Source organism: Myodes glareolus, chromosome 3 (assembly GCF_982192425.1).
Source record: "Myodes glareolus chromosome 3, mMyoGla1.1, whole genome shotgun sequence".
Classification (NCBI taxonomy): Eukaryota; Metazoa; Chordata; class Mammalia; order Rodentia; family Cricetidae; genus Myodes; species Myodes glareolus.
Genome location: NC_142028.1, coordinates 21,493,713 through 21,510,562, shown reverse-complemented (window position 1 = coordinate 21,510,562; position 16,850 = coordinate 21,493,713). Strand labels below are relative to the sequence as shown.

The following is a 16,850-nucleotide window of genomic DNA, read 5'->3' as shown; positions in this document are numbered from 1 at the left end:
AGAACAAATGGGGTAAACCCCCAAGATGGTGTAGAACAGTCAGCATGTTTGGATATTTTGACACTGGCTGCTTGTCTTTACCTTTGTCCTAGAATCAGGACACTACATGGGTTTGTGTCTGTTCCCAAAGAGAAACAAATCACCATCCTTTACTCAGGAAAAAAATCAGAGGAGGAAAACATTGGAGTTATCATGTACTAACTGGCTAAATATGTTTTCTTTCTGAATCTTCTTATTTTTCTTCATTGGTTCTGATCTCCTGGGCTGTTGCTTGTTTTTATGAAACAGGGTCTCATTATGTATTCTTGACTGGTCTCAAACTCACTATATTAATAGACTGGTCTCAACTCCTTCTCCTTGCTCCTGACTTCTGAGTGCTGGAATTAAAGGCATATGCTGCCACACCTGACATCTTTTAGACTTTCATTTTTAACAATTACTTTGTATGTTAAGAACAGCAGGTCTGATTGGTGAACATTCTAAGAAAAAGAAGGAGGAGAAGGAGAAGGAAAAGGAGGAGGTGGAGGAGGAGGAGAAGGAGGAGGAGGAGGAGGAGGAGGAGGAGAAGGAGAGAAGAAGAAGAAGAAGAAGAAGAAGAAGAAGAAGAAGAAGAAGAAGAAGAAGAAGAAGAAGAAGAAGAAGAAGAAGAAGAAGAAGAAGAAGAAGCAGCAGCAGCAGCAGCAGCAGCAGCAGGAGCAGCAGCAGCAGCAGCAGCAGCAGCAGCAGCTAAGAAAAAGACTTCTTGGTTCTTCCCATAGCACTGTGTGGTGGATTCTGAGATAAAGGCCCAAAGTATTATCAACACAGTCAGGTCAATACACCAGGATAGATACTGCAGATTCCCACCCACCCTCTTTCTGTTTCTCTTTCCTGCTGTTATAAGCACTTTGAACCAAGATGTTAATTCATTAGACTTCTGTTCATGTTGGTGTGCTAATGCTTTAATAAAGACCCTTCTACTACTGGTCTCTGAGTAACTTTAAAATTTTTATTATTATTTTTTAAAAGAAAACAAGCTTTTAAAAATTTTATATACAAACCCCAGTTCCCACTCCTTCCATTCCCTCCACCTACCCCTTCACCTACCCCCACATTCACTCCTCAGAGATGGTAAGGCACATTGCTTTGAGGAAGGTCCAAGGCCCTCCCTACTATATCTAGGTTGAGCAAGGAGTCCATCCAAAGAGAATAGGTTTCAAAAAAGCCAGTAGATGCAGTAGGGGTAAATCCTGGTGCTACCGCCAGTGGGCCCGCAGTCTGCCCCATCTATACATCTGTCACCCACATTCAGAGGGACTAATTAGGACCTGTGCTGTTTCCTTCCCTGTCCAGCTGGAGTTGGTGAGCTCCCATTAGCTCAGGTAAACTGTTTCACTGGGTGTCTCCATCATGGTCTTGACATCTTCGCTCATATTCTCACTCTTCCCACTCTTCAACTGGACTCTGGGAACTCAGTCCAGTGCTCTGCTGTGGGTTTCTGCCTCTGTTTCCACTTTGGCATCAGCAGACCTTAGCAGGCCCTGCACCTCTGTGATAGACAGAGGACATAAATGATCAGGGTCAATTCTATTCCAGTCGTTCCATGGAACAACTGGTGGGAAACTGATTGTCAAGTGAATGCTTTCTCTCTTGATTTGGGGCTATAAGAATCCCTAACATCTCAGGACAGCTTCTTCACATAATATTGGAAATTTGGGTAAAAATTTAAACTGTTTTAATTATTGTGAAGATATGTCACTATAGCTGATTTAATAAAGAGTTGAATGGGCATTAGCTAGTCAGAAAGAGGCTAGGAAGAACTTCTGGGACAAAGAGGTTTCTGGAAAGAGAAAGGAGGTGTCACCAGCAAGACTGAGGAAGCAGAACGGTGCATGCAGAGTAAAGGTAACCACTTAAAAGAGCATAAGATGAAATCATGGGTTAATTTAAGTTAAAAGAACTGGTTAGGAACAAGCACAAGTTAAGGCCAAGGTTTCATAATTAATAATGTCTCTAGGTCATTACTGGGGAACCAATGATCCTGTAGAAAAGTACCAACTACATCTCATGGCAACCGCCTTCATGCCTGTGACTCACTTGTCTGGAGAGCTTATCTATTCAAACATAACCACAGCGTGTTAAGTCGGCTTTCCCCTAGCCACAGTGGGATCTGTTTATATTTCAACATTAACTCAACTTCCTGACCAAGTATAACAACACTCTCTGCATGAAACTGGAGGTGACTACTACAGAAATATGTCTGGAACATTTGAACGCCTTATTTTTTTTCTCTTGTGAGTTTAAGACTGACTTTTGTTAATTATTCAATGAAATACAACCCCTCGCCTGGCTCCCCTGCATCCTAAAACACTGCTGCTAGCGAATATTTGCCTTTAGTCTCTAGTATCCCTTTTTTTGTAATTTCTGTTTTACTTTTCAGGTTATGTGTGAAAAATTCTTAAGGAGCGAGTTGAAGTTATTTTCTTTAAAAAACAAATATCAGGGTGACTCTATTGCACAATGGATTCACACTAGACTCATAAAATGAAGTGTTGCGGTAGACTCTTCTTTACCTTGGACTTCAGATTCATTTGACTGAACATATTATTAGCTAGACATTGGGCTGTAAGCTTAAATGAAGGCTCTTGTGTGGCTGCAGATGCTTCATGGATGATTGTATCCACCCTCTCCTTAGAGGTAAAGATAGCAAGGATCCTTGCTGCTACTCTCTAAAGTGTGGGTCTTATTTGTTATTCCTTGCATAAACTTGTGGCCTTTGGGGATATTCCCCATTCAGGTGATACCTAAGCTAAATCTCATGTTTCTAATGAGTCACGAAAAAGTTTTAAAACAGACATCTAAGATTCCTCACATTTGCTATAATCTCTTAGAAAGCCAGGTCCTATGGTTGCTTTTCTGTTGCTATTTCCCATTTTACTTATGTATAGATTTTTTTACCTGTCTATTGGTTTAGAGTTTTTTTATGCTGCAGCATATTAAACAACAACATCATCAAACGTTCTACTTTTATATTTATCCTTATTTTCTGTGCGAGTGCTTGTCTTCATGCTTGTATGTAAACCATGTGCATGCAGGTGCCTGCAGGAGTCAGAAGAGAGTGTTGGATCCTTTGGAACTGGGGTCACAGATGGTGTGAGCTCTCCTGTAGGTGTTGAGAATGGCACCCAGTGCTCTTCACGTCTGAGCTCACTTCTCCAGCACTCCTTTTCAAATTACAGTAAGACCTAATATCTGGCTGTCTTCCTCTATGGTTTCAGCTTTTTGGGGTACTATTATAAACTACCAGAAAAGTTGTAAACTACAGAAATCTATTTCTCACAATTATGAATCCTGAAAATCTAAAACCAGAGTAACGGCATCTGTTTGGTTTGGTGAGGAGTATCTTATTGGTCTGAAGTTTCCTGTATTCTCTTGTGGCCAAAAGAAGAGAGAGAAGACTTTGTGGGTGTTTTCCTAAGAGACGATCCCACACACAAAGCTTCACTCTTGTGAATTAAAACATTTTGTTCCAATGCTTGTCTCCTAGTATTGAAATAATACCAAGAGTTGAAATTTCAAATATGAAGTTTGGACGTGCACAAACATTCAGTGTATAGCATTATACCCCGTGGTCCCAGAAATTCACCTCCTCATTCATTCCACCTTAACTCCTTACAGCATCACCTCGCAAACTTCAAGTCCAAGGACTCTAAATTTGACCCAAGTCAGACACAAATCAGACAGTCAAACTTCATTTCTAGTTGTCACTTGTAAAGTGAAACAAGCCATGTCTTTTCAAAATACAATGGTGAGGCTGGCCTTCAATAGGCATCATTTCAACAGGAAACACAAGACAGAAGGGGTAGGGGAGTCCCAAGAAAACACAAAAGTCAGCAAGACGAGTTCCATGAGATCTTCAAGATCCCAAAGCAGTCCTTATTGCCCTTACTCAAACCGTGCCCACCCAGACAGAAGCCTGCTTTCTTCAACCACTGGGATAACAACATTTCTGGCAACAGTACCGACTATCCTGTGGTTCTCTGCTGCAGCCCCATGCAGTCTGCTGTTTTCTACAGGGCTGGAGTTTAAACTGCCAGAGTGCTATGGGGCTGCCCTCTCCTACTCTCTCAGCTCTCCCATGTGTTGGGCCCATTTTGTAATCGAGCCTCCTTCCCCACATTCTAAGCAGATTGGAGAAAGGTGTGGATGACCGCCTTGATGATCTTTGAGTTAGCGTCCGTTGTTTTATGGGACACCGAATGTTCAACTCATCTTTCTGTGGCTTGTTTCTGGAAGGCGAAGGCCTGCTGTTTTGCGTTGGATGTATGTTCGGTCTCTTTTACTTTTAGTCCCAATTTCTTCTGGGATAATCCCTTCTCTTATCCTGGCTGTTTCCAAGAAAGTTAATGAAGTCCTTACACTGCCTTCTTCATGCAGATGTATGTGTTTAGAGTTGAGCAATCTTCTGTGTAGGCCTTAAAGCTGGAGCCATAGACAGCACAGGATCCTCTCTGCATTTCCACCAATGTTAACCTAGGAAAGAGAGAATGGCATGTGACACGCAGACTTGGCTTGATGAAGGGTATAAACATGGAATCTTATTTATAGAATTTGAATGTGGGATTTTCTCATCATTCTAGCCCTATGTTTAGCCCTCTTAGTTATTTTTTTAATTTTTTAATTAATAGTTGTTTTAATACAATCTTTTCTCATTTTTCATAGCTATTCCTGTTCCCACTCCCTCCCCTCCTTCTGCTTCCTTCACCTTCCCCCAACCCTAGCTCCCCATCCACTCAGAAATGGTAAGATTTCCCATGGGGAATAAACAATATCTGATATTTCACTTCGAGGCAAAATGAAGGTCCTGTCCCCATACTCAGGCTGAGCAAGTATCCCACCACAAATAATGTGGACAGTGAGGGACAGAAAGGAAAGAGATATCTTGATTAAGGGAGCCATTAAAGGGTTATGGAGAAGCATAGTACTAGAGAAATTCCTAAGAATCCTCAAGGATGATCCCAGCTAAGACTCTAAGCAACAGTGGAGAGGATGCCTAAATTGCTCTTCTTCTGTAATCAGACTGATGATTGCCTTAATTGTCATCATAAAATGTTCAACCAACAACTGATGGAAGCAGACACAGAGATCGACAATGAAGCACTGGGCCAAGCTACCTGAGGTCAGCCCGAGAGAGGGAGGAGCAATAACATGAGCAAAGGGGTCAAGACCATGATGGTGATACCCACAGAAACATCTGACCTGTGCTAGTGAGAGCTAATTCACTCTGTACTGATAGTGAGTGAACCTGAATAAGACCAAATTAGGCCAACTGAATGTGGGAGACAGTTGTGAGGCTTGGACAGTCTGTAAGGCCACTGGCAGTGGGACCAGGATTTATCCCTAGTGCTTGAATTGGCATCTAGCCTTCTTAACTTACACACATACAAAATAGAGCCAATTCAAATATTAAAAATAAAAGTTATATATATGGATATATATATATATTTAAATTTTTGTTCCTGTTATTGTTTTGCTTTTGTTTTTTGAGACAGTGTTTCTCTGCTTAGCCCTGGCTGTACTGGAATTCTCTAAATAGACCAGGCTGGCCTTGAGCTCAGCGATCTACCTGCCTCTGCCTCCAGAGTGCGGGGATTGAGGGCATGCACCACTTCTGCCCAACTCTTGTACTCATATCAGAAATTAATCACCTCAGAATTATAAATTCTCTCTCTATATACCTGAGTAAAAAAGCTTCAAAATACTTATTCGATAATAGATATTTTTTATTAGAACTAAACTTAGAATTCAATTGCTGTAGTGTTTTTTGTAAAAATAAGCAGGTTTCTACAAGTAAGCAGATTACCATTTTCAGATAAAATGGACTACAGATAAATAAATACTCTAAACAAAGCCCACATCTATACTGAACACGTTCTTGTATCTTGTCCTGATTTCCTAAATAATTAGTGTCAGAATTGTTTATATACACTTACATTCCACTTGGGAATATATAATATGTACAATATATGCAATTGACACTATAAAATGATTTAAATTGTACAGAATTGTCCATAGTCGACAAACAGATTCTGTGTCATTCTGAATAAAGATGATGATCATTTATGGAATTCAGTATCTGTGGAGAAAGCGAGACTTTGGAATCAGTCACCCATGGCAACCAAACGGTGACTGCACAAACAATATTATTTGTTAAGCAATCAAAAGTATTTGTAATATCCTCAACACACATCCACATGTATGCACATAAATGTACATGCAAATACATGCATGTATGTGTGTTGTGTACGTATGCGTGAGTGCACATGCATGTGTGTTGTATGTGGTGATGTAGCACGGTATATGTGTGCTCACACATGTTTATACTTGCGAATATGTGTGTTTTACTTTTCTCTTGACATTGAAAATTCCACAGTTTTAAACAATAAATGAACTTTTTCTTCTTCTAAGAAAAAGTTAGAAATAGAAGACCCAAGAAAATGACATCACTTCAGTGTAAAATTGAAAACTAAAAGGACAATGATTTGATGTTATCCTCATTTAACAGGAAGAGGTATGAAATATGATTGGTATAGATACAAACAGTTGCAGGGACTGCAGGGACATTTCTATTAGAAAATTTCCCTGTGGGTTTCAACCCAAGCACATTAAAGCATCTATTATTATTAATTTTTAATTATCACTATAATTGTATTTGTGAGGTATAACCTCATAATGTGATACATGTAAATGCCGCATATTGATCATATAAAGGTATGTAGCAAATCTGGGCCTCATGCCTTTTTTACTTCTTTTGTGTCGTTCTACAGTAGACAATAGCTACAGTAGCTAGCAATAGTTACTTCATAAATACCTGTAAGCATAAAAGCAGAAAGAAGGCCTCTTGGGATGGAAGAATACAGTTTATTGTATGTCAGTTTTATCTGCATAATCCTAGTCACAAAGAAAGGCTTCAGCCTTGTATCTATAAAATGGACATAATATGATCTCTGTCTTTCTCAGTACTTAGCCCATAGTCATTAATTTTTGCTTCTCTGCCATTCTCCCTGTGTTTTAAATTTAGACTCTAAATATTTTTTCTTAATCTACTAGAATATGATAATGCATCAGATTGTGAAAATGAAACTGAAAAATGAGTTCTCATAGGGACAACTGAACGAATATCCAGCTCAAACCCTGTTGGTTTGAGACTCACTCGTTGGGTGAGAGAGTGGATCCATCTTCCCACTGCCAGGAGCCATTTGCTTGAGTTTGGAATAGTCCCATCCAGTGGTACGACTTCACCAGCTTAAAGAAATCCTATTAGAAACCACAAGAAAAGTACAGGTGAAACCCGTGCTCAGAACATTAGAAACACAAAGCCACACCACTCAGTTCCCACTTGGGGAAGGATGCATTGTTCAGTGACCAGCCTAATTCTCATTTAGCCACAGGTGCTGGCAAAGTATCTTGACGCTCTTAATTTTTCTGTGTTTGGAGGTGGTCAAGAGTTGTGTGTTGTGTATGCTTATGAATGTGCTGCAGCTCATTCTTCATACAGAAGGTAGGACAAGCCATCCGGTATCTTCCTCCATTGCTCCCTGTCTTATTGCCTTGAAAGATAATCCCTCATTGAAGCAAAAATTCACCTTTTTGCCTATGCTGTCTGGCCAGGAGCTTTGGGGATCTACCTGTCTCTAACCCCAGTGCTGGGGTTACAGACATGTGCAGCAACACCTAATTGGTGTTGTGGGGTTCATATTTGGTTCTTAAGCTTTCAAAAGAAATATTTTAGCTCTACGAGCCCTCTTTCCAGCCCCTACTTCCTCAGTTTTTTTCAGTATTGTCTGGTGTGGGTATTAGAACATCTTCATGCTTCTTGCATGTTCCGGGTTCATGCTTGAGTGAGTTACCTACCTCATCTGTGTTTGCCTTTTCTAATCTTATAAATTATGAAGCACAAAAGGTTGAGTCATTTATTCATATTTACACAAGCCTAATTTTGTGATTTCTGTTCAGAAGTCAAGTCATTCTTTAAGCTTTTCTGAGTCACTTCTAATTCTAATAGTCTAACATATTTAACTGAATTTATGCCAATGTGCAATTTCCACTTTGGTTCAGTCTCTGTTTTGAATTTCATCATGAACTGAGTGACTGCACAGGTAGCCGTTCTATTTTGTCCACTAAGTAATTGCATTTCATCAATGGAACAAGAACAAACCCAGAAAAGAAACTACAAAAGTACCATTAATAAATTAATAAGTCCAGAATTGCACTTTATCTTTCCAATACACACTCGTTTTATGCATCTTACAGTTAGGACACATTGATAGTGTTGTGGTTTAAGGCATAAACTTTTGACTAGGTTGAAGATAATACAGGGTGAACTCTGAAATTATCCTCATACAACTCTATGCATAGTGGATATGGGGGGATAACTGACAGGATGGAAACGTTCAACCTCAGAGAAATTCTTACTGAGGATCTGCCGTCAGATATGGAGACAGAGTTCATGTTCCTGGAAAAGGTGTGCATAAGATTGGACATTTACTATACTGATCCCGATCAAAATTTCTTGAGTATCTTGTTCTCATCTGCTTAGAAATGTTACTCTGAGAATTCAAACAGCTACTTTGTAAGAGGCAGAAATGTGTGCTTAGCACAGCCAGGGAAGTTTTGTTTATCATGTTACTGTTAAACTTTCATAGTATTCTGTGTATTGGTTTGATCAATGTGGATGCTGGTGGTTTGATCAATGTGGATGCTGGCAGACAAGACTTTGATTTTCAGTAAAGATTTGTCATTTTAAAATTTTTCTCTCCAATATGAAAAGATTTGGGGAGCGGAAGAATATTACCAAAATATATTCAAATTTTAAAATTATTTTAAATAATAAAAAAAGAATTGAAAGGAATTAAATATGCAACCTGGTCCTCTTTACTGTATATCTTCAAAAGGGTAGAATTTTGAGACAAACACGAAGCTTGGCTCTGGTTCCAGCTTTTGCTCTCATTAAAAAACTGGTAGCAGTTGTTTCTATAATACAGCCAGTCGTCAGGGCATTGGGTACAGAAACCATCTAGAAAGAGAACAGATGAGGTCTGTGCACACCTGACTATTGAAGCAGATTTTATCTAGGCAAGTTAAACACACTTCCTGTTACAACTCTGAAATTCTAAGTAATTGCACCATTATAATATAAAGGGAGGAGGGACCCCAAATTAAGAATTTTTTACTATTTATTGTTTGTTCTTTTATTTAAAATAGATTATTTTTATTTATTAGGTTTTTAGTATACTGAAAATTAATTTTTTCTCATACAATATATCATGATTACAGTTTCCCCTCCCCTACTCCTTCTGCTTCCTCCACTTCTCCTTTCCTCCGGATCCACTCCCTTTCTGTCTCTCATTAGAAAAGAACAGGCTTCTAAGAGATAATACCAAACACGTCAAAGTAAAATTTAATAAGATGAAGTAAAAACTATCATTGATTCATTATTACTTTCAGATAGGGCCTCATGTAACCTTCTGGCTTTGAAATCTCTGCACAGCCGAGGTTGGCTGTTAACTCCTGACCCTCTGACCTTAACCGGTGAAGTGCTAGAATTAAAGGAATGTAGAACCATGATTATATCTTCTGCCCATTACATGGGCCCTGCAGTTAAAAACAATAAAGTTTAGAGTGAACTATAGACAAAAACCAAACATTTAACTTTTCTCTCTTGAATGCCTTTGAATATGTGTTAAATCCTGGTATACATAGGTGCCTTCAATTTGTGTTTAATATTAAAAAGATTCACTCACCTCTTGAAGAAATTGGAACCTCGTTGTTGCATAACACTATCAAAATAATTATAATTTTTAAAAGTTAGTAACTTCTACTGCAAACGAAAGTGACTTTTATGTTTTTAGAACAGCAACACTAAAATAAAAATGCTTTCACTATTGCTGCTGTTGTGTGTGTTTCTGTGCTTGTTTTATCTTTTACTTCGTAAACTGTGTGTGTGTGTGTGTGTGTGTGTGTGTGTGTGTGTGTGTGCTCTGTGTGTGCATGCAGGCATGTGTGTGAGGGCACCTATGTGCCATGGAATAAGTATCGAGGTCAAAGAACAACGTTGTGGGGTCAGTTCTTCCTCCTTTCTGAGGTTTCTGGGGATCAAATTCAGGTGGTTAGTCTTCTGTAGCAAATACCTTTACCTGGCTGAGCCGTCTCTATGGTTCCCGGTGTGTTTCTGAAGTCTAATCAAGGTAGCATATTACACCCCATTGATTAACTTACAAGTTAGGAAAATGGTAAACCATATCAATGTGATAATGAGGAAGCGTATTGCCATGGCTGCAGCAATGATTCGGGTAACGAACAATGGAGATACTGCCAAAGAAAAACAGGAAAAGTCAGAGCAAACGGACGTCTAACGACCCTGGTGGTTTTCTCTTTAGTATAAATGCTCATATGCATTTTCATGAAAAGGTAAAGGAAGTGCTTTTCCTTAAACAGCCTAAATACTCTACAAATACATTAAATATGAGAGTACAACATGTGGTATCAACTCCCATGTTTCTTTGCAAGTTTTCTAAACTTTTTTTTTGTTTTTAGACAAAGTCTATCCATGTAATCCCAGACTGTAGACAAATTTGCAATTCTCAATCCTCAGATCCTGAGTGGTGGGATTACAGATTATGACACTATTTTCTGCTCTGAGAATAAATCACATTTCTCAATTTCATTTTCTATGTAGATACAAGAGATATTACATACAAATTCTCTTATAATCGTCATAAGAGAATACTCTTATTGGATTTCAAGTATTAGTAAAATATTCTGCATGTTTTTGTTAGGACAATATTCTAGGATTGTGCTATATTTTGACATATAAAGAGGTCAAATTGCATATATTCTAGTATTCACTTTTATTGATATTTGCACAAAGTCTATTAATAGACTTAATATTCTCAGTGGATATTTCAATTGTATGTTAAGTTTCATTGTTAGAAATGGTAATATATTTCATACTCACTTTTGAGTTCTCCTATAGGGAAGTTTCTTCTTATGATACCTAGTGTATAAAAGGGTACATCCATGTTACATTTTCTAAAGATTGAATATTTCAGTTCACAAAGTTTACAATAATTTAACAGTAGCACAAATAAATTAAGTTCTTCACTCAGTTACATCTTCCTTAGTAGTTAAGATTATTTATGTGTTTTAATGTATAACTGTAGTGTGCATTTTTGTTTTTATTTTCTTTTATGAATAAGTTAAGTAATTTTTACTTATATTTAAATATTTTTTATTTCTTTGGTGCTTTTCTTGTTTTTTTAAAAGTCAGGTTACTTAAAGTACTGACATACTTCTCAGTTGGCAAATATGAAACTATACCCTGTCATATATTTTGCGTGCATGTTTCAAATATTATTTATATTCATGATGTTTTCACAGAGAGGAAATGGCTTAATTTTTCCAGGTTGATTTGTTCAAACTTTCCTTTATGAGTCACATTTTTTAGATATGAATAAGAAGCACTTATAATAATGTCATATATTTTCTGTTATTTGATTCATTTAATTTTTGTGTGTATAGTATTTGTCAAAAATGAGATTTACAGGAGATAGTTGTTGTAGAATGCACGCTGAATTTTTCTGCACTCCTTATAGAATAAACCTGTGTCCTGCCACTTATATAAAGTATGTTTGTTAGCATATTATGACTCTACTCTATTTTCATTATTCACACATCTGCCAATCATCCTGCCCATTGCATACATGTGCAACTTTCACACTGTCATGAAATGCTTGAACAGTTCATAGTGCCAATCCTTGACAGCATATTCCCTTTCCAGAGAAGTACGGGTATAATAGCACTTCCTTTGTGCCTTAAGACTTTAAATGAAGGACTGAAAAGCTGTCTCATCAGTTAAGAGTGCTCACTACTCTTCCAGAGTTCTGTTCCCAGCTCACAACAACCCGTGCTTGCACCACCTGGAGATTTGACACCTCTTCTGACCTCCATGAGCACCTGCACTCACATGTGCGCACACACACACACACACACACACACTCACACACACACACAGAGAGAGAGAGAGAGAGAGAAATAAAAATAATAACAATTATTTTTAACAAAAACTTTAAAATGAGCTTTTCAAGAATGTGAAACTATTGAACTATGGTCTATTGGCATCCCAACAGAATCATGCTAACTGCATACACACACAAAGATTTTATTTGTAAGGTGCTGTCTTTATGTTTGAATACTTTCTATTTCCATTCTGTGTGTTTTATTCTTTGTTCATTAGTAACTTGAAGTAAGTAACAAAGTCATTTTTAAATTATTTATAATATAAAAGTTTATTTTTACTTTTAAAAAATCTTTGTTTAGAAAATTTTCTTCCATTACAATTTGTTTATATTTTATTTAGAAAAGTAATTGATTTCAATTTGTGTCTTAATTTTTAGTCAAGTCTACATTCAAATTCTATTGACACTAATTTTAATATTTAGGGTGTATCTATTTGCAAGTTTTCAAATATCTTGATTTATAACTTTTACAAATATGTTAGTTTTGCTTTTAAATTCTGATGTAATCAATATCACATTTTTAATTTTTCTTGAATAGTAATTTAGCAGCATCAAAATAATGCTCAACAATGTTGGTAACATTATTTTTGCATTTTAATAATTACATTGAAAAACACTCCAAATACTTAATAATATAATAAGGGATTTTGTATATATTCTATATGTTTATAAATTCATACATATATTAAAATCATTTATATTTGTAGAAATTTGAAGATCAATGTCTCAAAATGAGAATTTGTACTGAATTCTGTTCAATGCCTTTTCAACATCATGTACACAATTTCTTAAGCCTGCACCTTTGTTTATTACATATCACATGATTGAATTCCTAAAATGACCTCTTTAAAATAACTTTTGCTAATAACATATTGTGTAGTCTTTAATATTTCTTTTTAAATAACCTATTCTATCTTATTTCTTGAGACAGTGTCTCATTTAACCATGTTGACCTTGAATTCTTTACTGCTAAAGATAATCTTGACCTCCCAATTCTCTTGCCTCTACTTACCTAATCCTGGGCTAATAGGCATGTGTGACCACACCAGGCTTTGCATAAAGCACCACAAACTGTAATATCAGTAAAACTCTTGTTTGATAACAGTTTGAGTAGAGACTGCCTCCACTATATTCAAAAAGGTCTTTGAAAATTGCTACAATTTATTGCTTCTGTAATGTTTAAGAAGATAGCTGGATGGTTTTAAAATGTTCTTTTCTATGGATTATTTATAGATATTCTTCCTTAACTTGACTTTACTTTCTAATATTATTTTAGAGTAAATACACATTACTCCCCTGTTAAGGTAAGAGCAAGCATTGTTGCTGACAATAGCGTGGTTTCCACATTCACTTCAGTCCATCAGGAGGAGACAAATGGAGTCCGAAACTTACCATTTTCTCTGGGTTTACTGGTAGGTAGTGCCGATCTTTGTTTCTGCTGCCCTGGAGAAGCATCCCTGCTTGTTGGCCTGAGTTTGTAATTATTGTATTTGCTCATCTCTGGAGAAAACAATTCAAGCTGACACAAGTCCATGGTCTTTTTGCCATTTGAAGAATAAGTTTCTACCTTTCAACATACATCCCATAAGCATCCTTTTAAGAATCAGCATGAGTGTTTTTTTTGTCTTTTATTATCTCATTATTAAGATGTTTATACTTCATAACATAGATATAATGTTCATTACTTGGAGAATTTGTGTTAACAAAATAGTATGTGATTTTGAAATAGACCAATTCACAATGTAAACTGAAACAACATCAAAGCAAGCTTTATATAAAGGAAGGAAAGAAAAGAGGAAGATAGACTTATAATTATACTATACCCACAGTTGTAATAATGATAAGCTGAAGTAATTTAAAATCTCGAACTTGTTTCCTACATTTCAGAAAAGTATCAACACATACCCTAGGAACATTATAACGATTAATTGAAGTGTGATGGACTTGATATCAATAATGCTAACTGCATCCAAACAGTAAATCTAAAGTGTCAAATTTCTTGAGAGTCAGGAACACACAAAGACCTAAACTGTAGGCTCCATTGTCTCAGAATGAATATGACAGTCTTGTTTTTGAAGAAAGCAAGTTAAGCAAAGACATTTAACTGTTTTCTTGACATTTCCATCATTGATTGAATGATTTTATATAAGAAAAGACATTATCCATTTTTTTAGGCTTAAATATTAGTCTCAAAGATTTTTTGCACATAATTCCATTATTAACCTGATTAAAATAGTACTTTTTATGTTGGGTGAAATATATGAATATCTGAGATATTCAGCTTCATATTGTTCATTTAACATGATGTTAGTAATTATAAATGATTCATAATGATTTTGGAATAAGAAGCACTTTCAAAGTTTATAGTCCATGCATTGCATAGTCTAGGATTCCATGAGCTAATCCAGCAGTCTTTTCTTTTCTAATGGCAGAAAAGGAAATGAGAATCCGCAGAGACCATGGACTGCTCCAATCTAAACATGGAAAGCTGGGAAATTTGACTAAAACTTAGCTCGACCGACTTCAAGTCCTCATGCCCTTAGCCCTTCTTACTTCAAGCCTCATGCCCTTTCACTATCTCTAGCTATCCTGCCATAAATGACTTCATAGTAGATGGATGGTGAAGTAAAGGGAAAATTTCTTTCACATTCACAAAGAAATCATTTTAAATATAAGATAAACATAATATGAAATAAACACAGTGAGAATATCAGTAAGTGACTTCTCAGGCTTTACATCGTTTTGTATAGACGCTGGGTTTGTTAGCGTTACAACCCAGTAGACTTATACATTCACAGTCACACCACATACCTGAACTGTGCTGAGACGTTCGATCACGAGTCGAAGTCATCGTGTGATGAGTATGACACATTTACTTCAGGAACAGATCCAGGTTCTGGGGTTTGTTATATAATTAATTAACTATTTGCTTTGAGACCGTGTGTCTATATGCAGCCCTAGCTATCCTAGAACTCACAATATAGACCAGACTGGCTTCAGATTTTCCAGTTTTACCCTGTGTCTGCCTCATGAGTGCTAGAATTAAAGACATGTGCCACCACTCCTGGCTCTGCTCTAATTTCTGTAATGTCCAAAAGACTCTTGAACAATAAGGCACATTATACAGGATTTGTTCTACTATCTTTGTACTGAGATGAAATATTGGACAAGTAAAATACAGAAAAAATTCCCTTAAATGTGAAATAATGAAAATGACTGTTCATCCAAGACTAGGAGAAATTAACTAACATTTTTTCTAAAATAAAGATTCATTATTTCTAAATACCACAAAAATATAATAAATATTTTTAATTTACTTACATTGAAATATTTGATAAAAATATTTGATTTCCTGATGTATAACATTAGCAAGTACAATTTTTCATTTATAATTTTTATTTGGTGATGCACATTTTTTGTAAGATAAATTTATGTCAGATACATGAATTTTTGTGATACATTCTCTTGTTTCTTTTAGTAATATTCCATTAATCACTATCAATAAAGTTACCATTTTCATCAGCAATTTTATATATGTTTTTATTGTAACATTTTATATTATTTATCAGTGTTCCCAGAGAGTAACTATTTAATAAAATGGATTTTAAAAATGGATATTATTCATATTTGATTATGATAATTGGATGAATTGGATACAAGTTGCCTCTTCTTGACTGTGAAGTTGTGTTATCTCAGAAGCAAAAGCACCTTCAATAGACATTAGAATTCTCATTCCAATGTTACCCTCCTAATCCACAAAAGAGATTTTGCTTAAGAGGTACAGTTTCTTACCTCAACAACACAACTTCTTACTCTTCAGTTCACGAGCCCTGATAATAGACACTTGATACTATGTTAAAAAAAATATTAACACCTCAGACAAGAAAATTACTCTTTTCATTCAGCAATTCTACTTGAACACTTAGGCTAGAATTACCTTACAGTGTAAATAGTTATAGAAGTTTCCTAACTTGACACAAAATTCCCATTTCCTGGAAAACAGTTGTTAGAAACACATGCATAAGTATGCACACTCACAGACCTGGGCAGAGAAGGGAGGTCCTGTGTCTTGTGAATCAAAGCCTTCTACTCAACTAGAAAAGGTGGCCTTGTCCCTGGCAATAGTTTGAAACTGAAAGTAGAGCTATCTGGCTAATTTCTGTCTCTGAGACTGACAATGCAGAGGTGAGTCTCTTCTTCCTGTGAAGAGCACCACACAGCCACAGAACTTGTGTATTTCTTGTGCACACATAATTTGACTTATTTGGTAAATGAGGTTTGATCATAGTTTTCAGATAAATGTCGGGTCCAAAGACCATTTTAGAACTTGAAAAGGATGATTTTAATGGCAAGAAGTAGCATGGAGTTATACGAGATGGGAATGAAAAGTAAAACAACAACAACAACAACAATAAAAAAAGCCCAGAAAACATGGTTTTCAATGTCTGTTTCAAATTAAACAGGGAAAATGTTTTAAATTCTTTACTCACCCTTTCCACAAGCTTTGGTTCATTTTTTGTAGAATCAAATATTTTGCATTGTGTAAGTTGGAACCATGGGATCTAATGTACTGATCACGCATAGAAACATACACACATATATGTTATATGCATGCTGTGGAACAACCTTTTTATACACTGTGAATATATGTTGTTCTCATTGGCTTAAAAAGAAACTAAATGGTTGATAGACAGGTCAAGGTTAGGCAGGACTTGTGGACAGAAGGAGAGCATGAAGAAGTTGGGATGAGTCATGAGGACTTGCCAGCAGATATATTGGAAGTAGGAGATGAAT

General features: G+C 36.4%; 1 protein-coding gene across 8 annotated transcripts; it reads right to left on the bottom strand.

Annotated features, from left to right (window-relative positions):
* Positions 1-968: 968 nt before the first annotated feature.
* Klrk1 (killer cell lectin like receptor K1) lies at positions 969-16,246 on the bottom strand. 8 transcript variants are annotated; one of them, XM_048432351.3, is made up of 11 exons: positions 16,099-16,240; positions 15,849-15,906; positions 14,868-14,952; positions 13,449-13,556; positions 10,997-11,035; positions 10,258-10,350; positions 9,783-9,818; positions 8,904-9,055; positions 7,193-7,296; positions 4,399-4,512; positions 969-1,528 (listed from the first exon to the last, which is right to left on the bottom strand). In XM_048432351.3, exons 3-11 carry the CDS (start codon positions 14,926-14,928, stop codon positions 1,501-1,503), a joined length of 735 nt encoding a protein of 244 aa, XP_048288308.3. In that variant the 5' UTR covers positions 14,929-14,952; positions 15,849-15,906; positions 16,099-16,240; the 3' UTR covers positions 969-1,500. The 8 variants fall into 8 exon arrangements, with proteins under 8 accessions (XP_048288308.3, XP_048288309.3, XP_048288305.3 ...); XM_048432352.3 differs by having other exon boundaries at positions 15,849-15,886; positions 16,099-16,239; XM_048432348.3 differs by lacking the exon at positions 15,849-15,906 and having other exon boundaries at positions 16,099-16,246.
* Between the last annotated feature and the right edge of the window lie 604 nt (positions 16,247-16,850).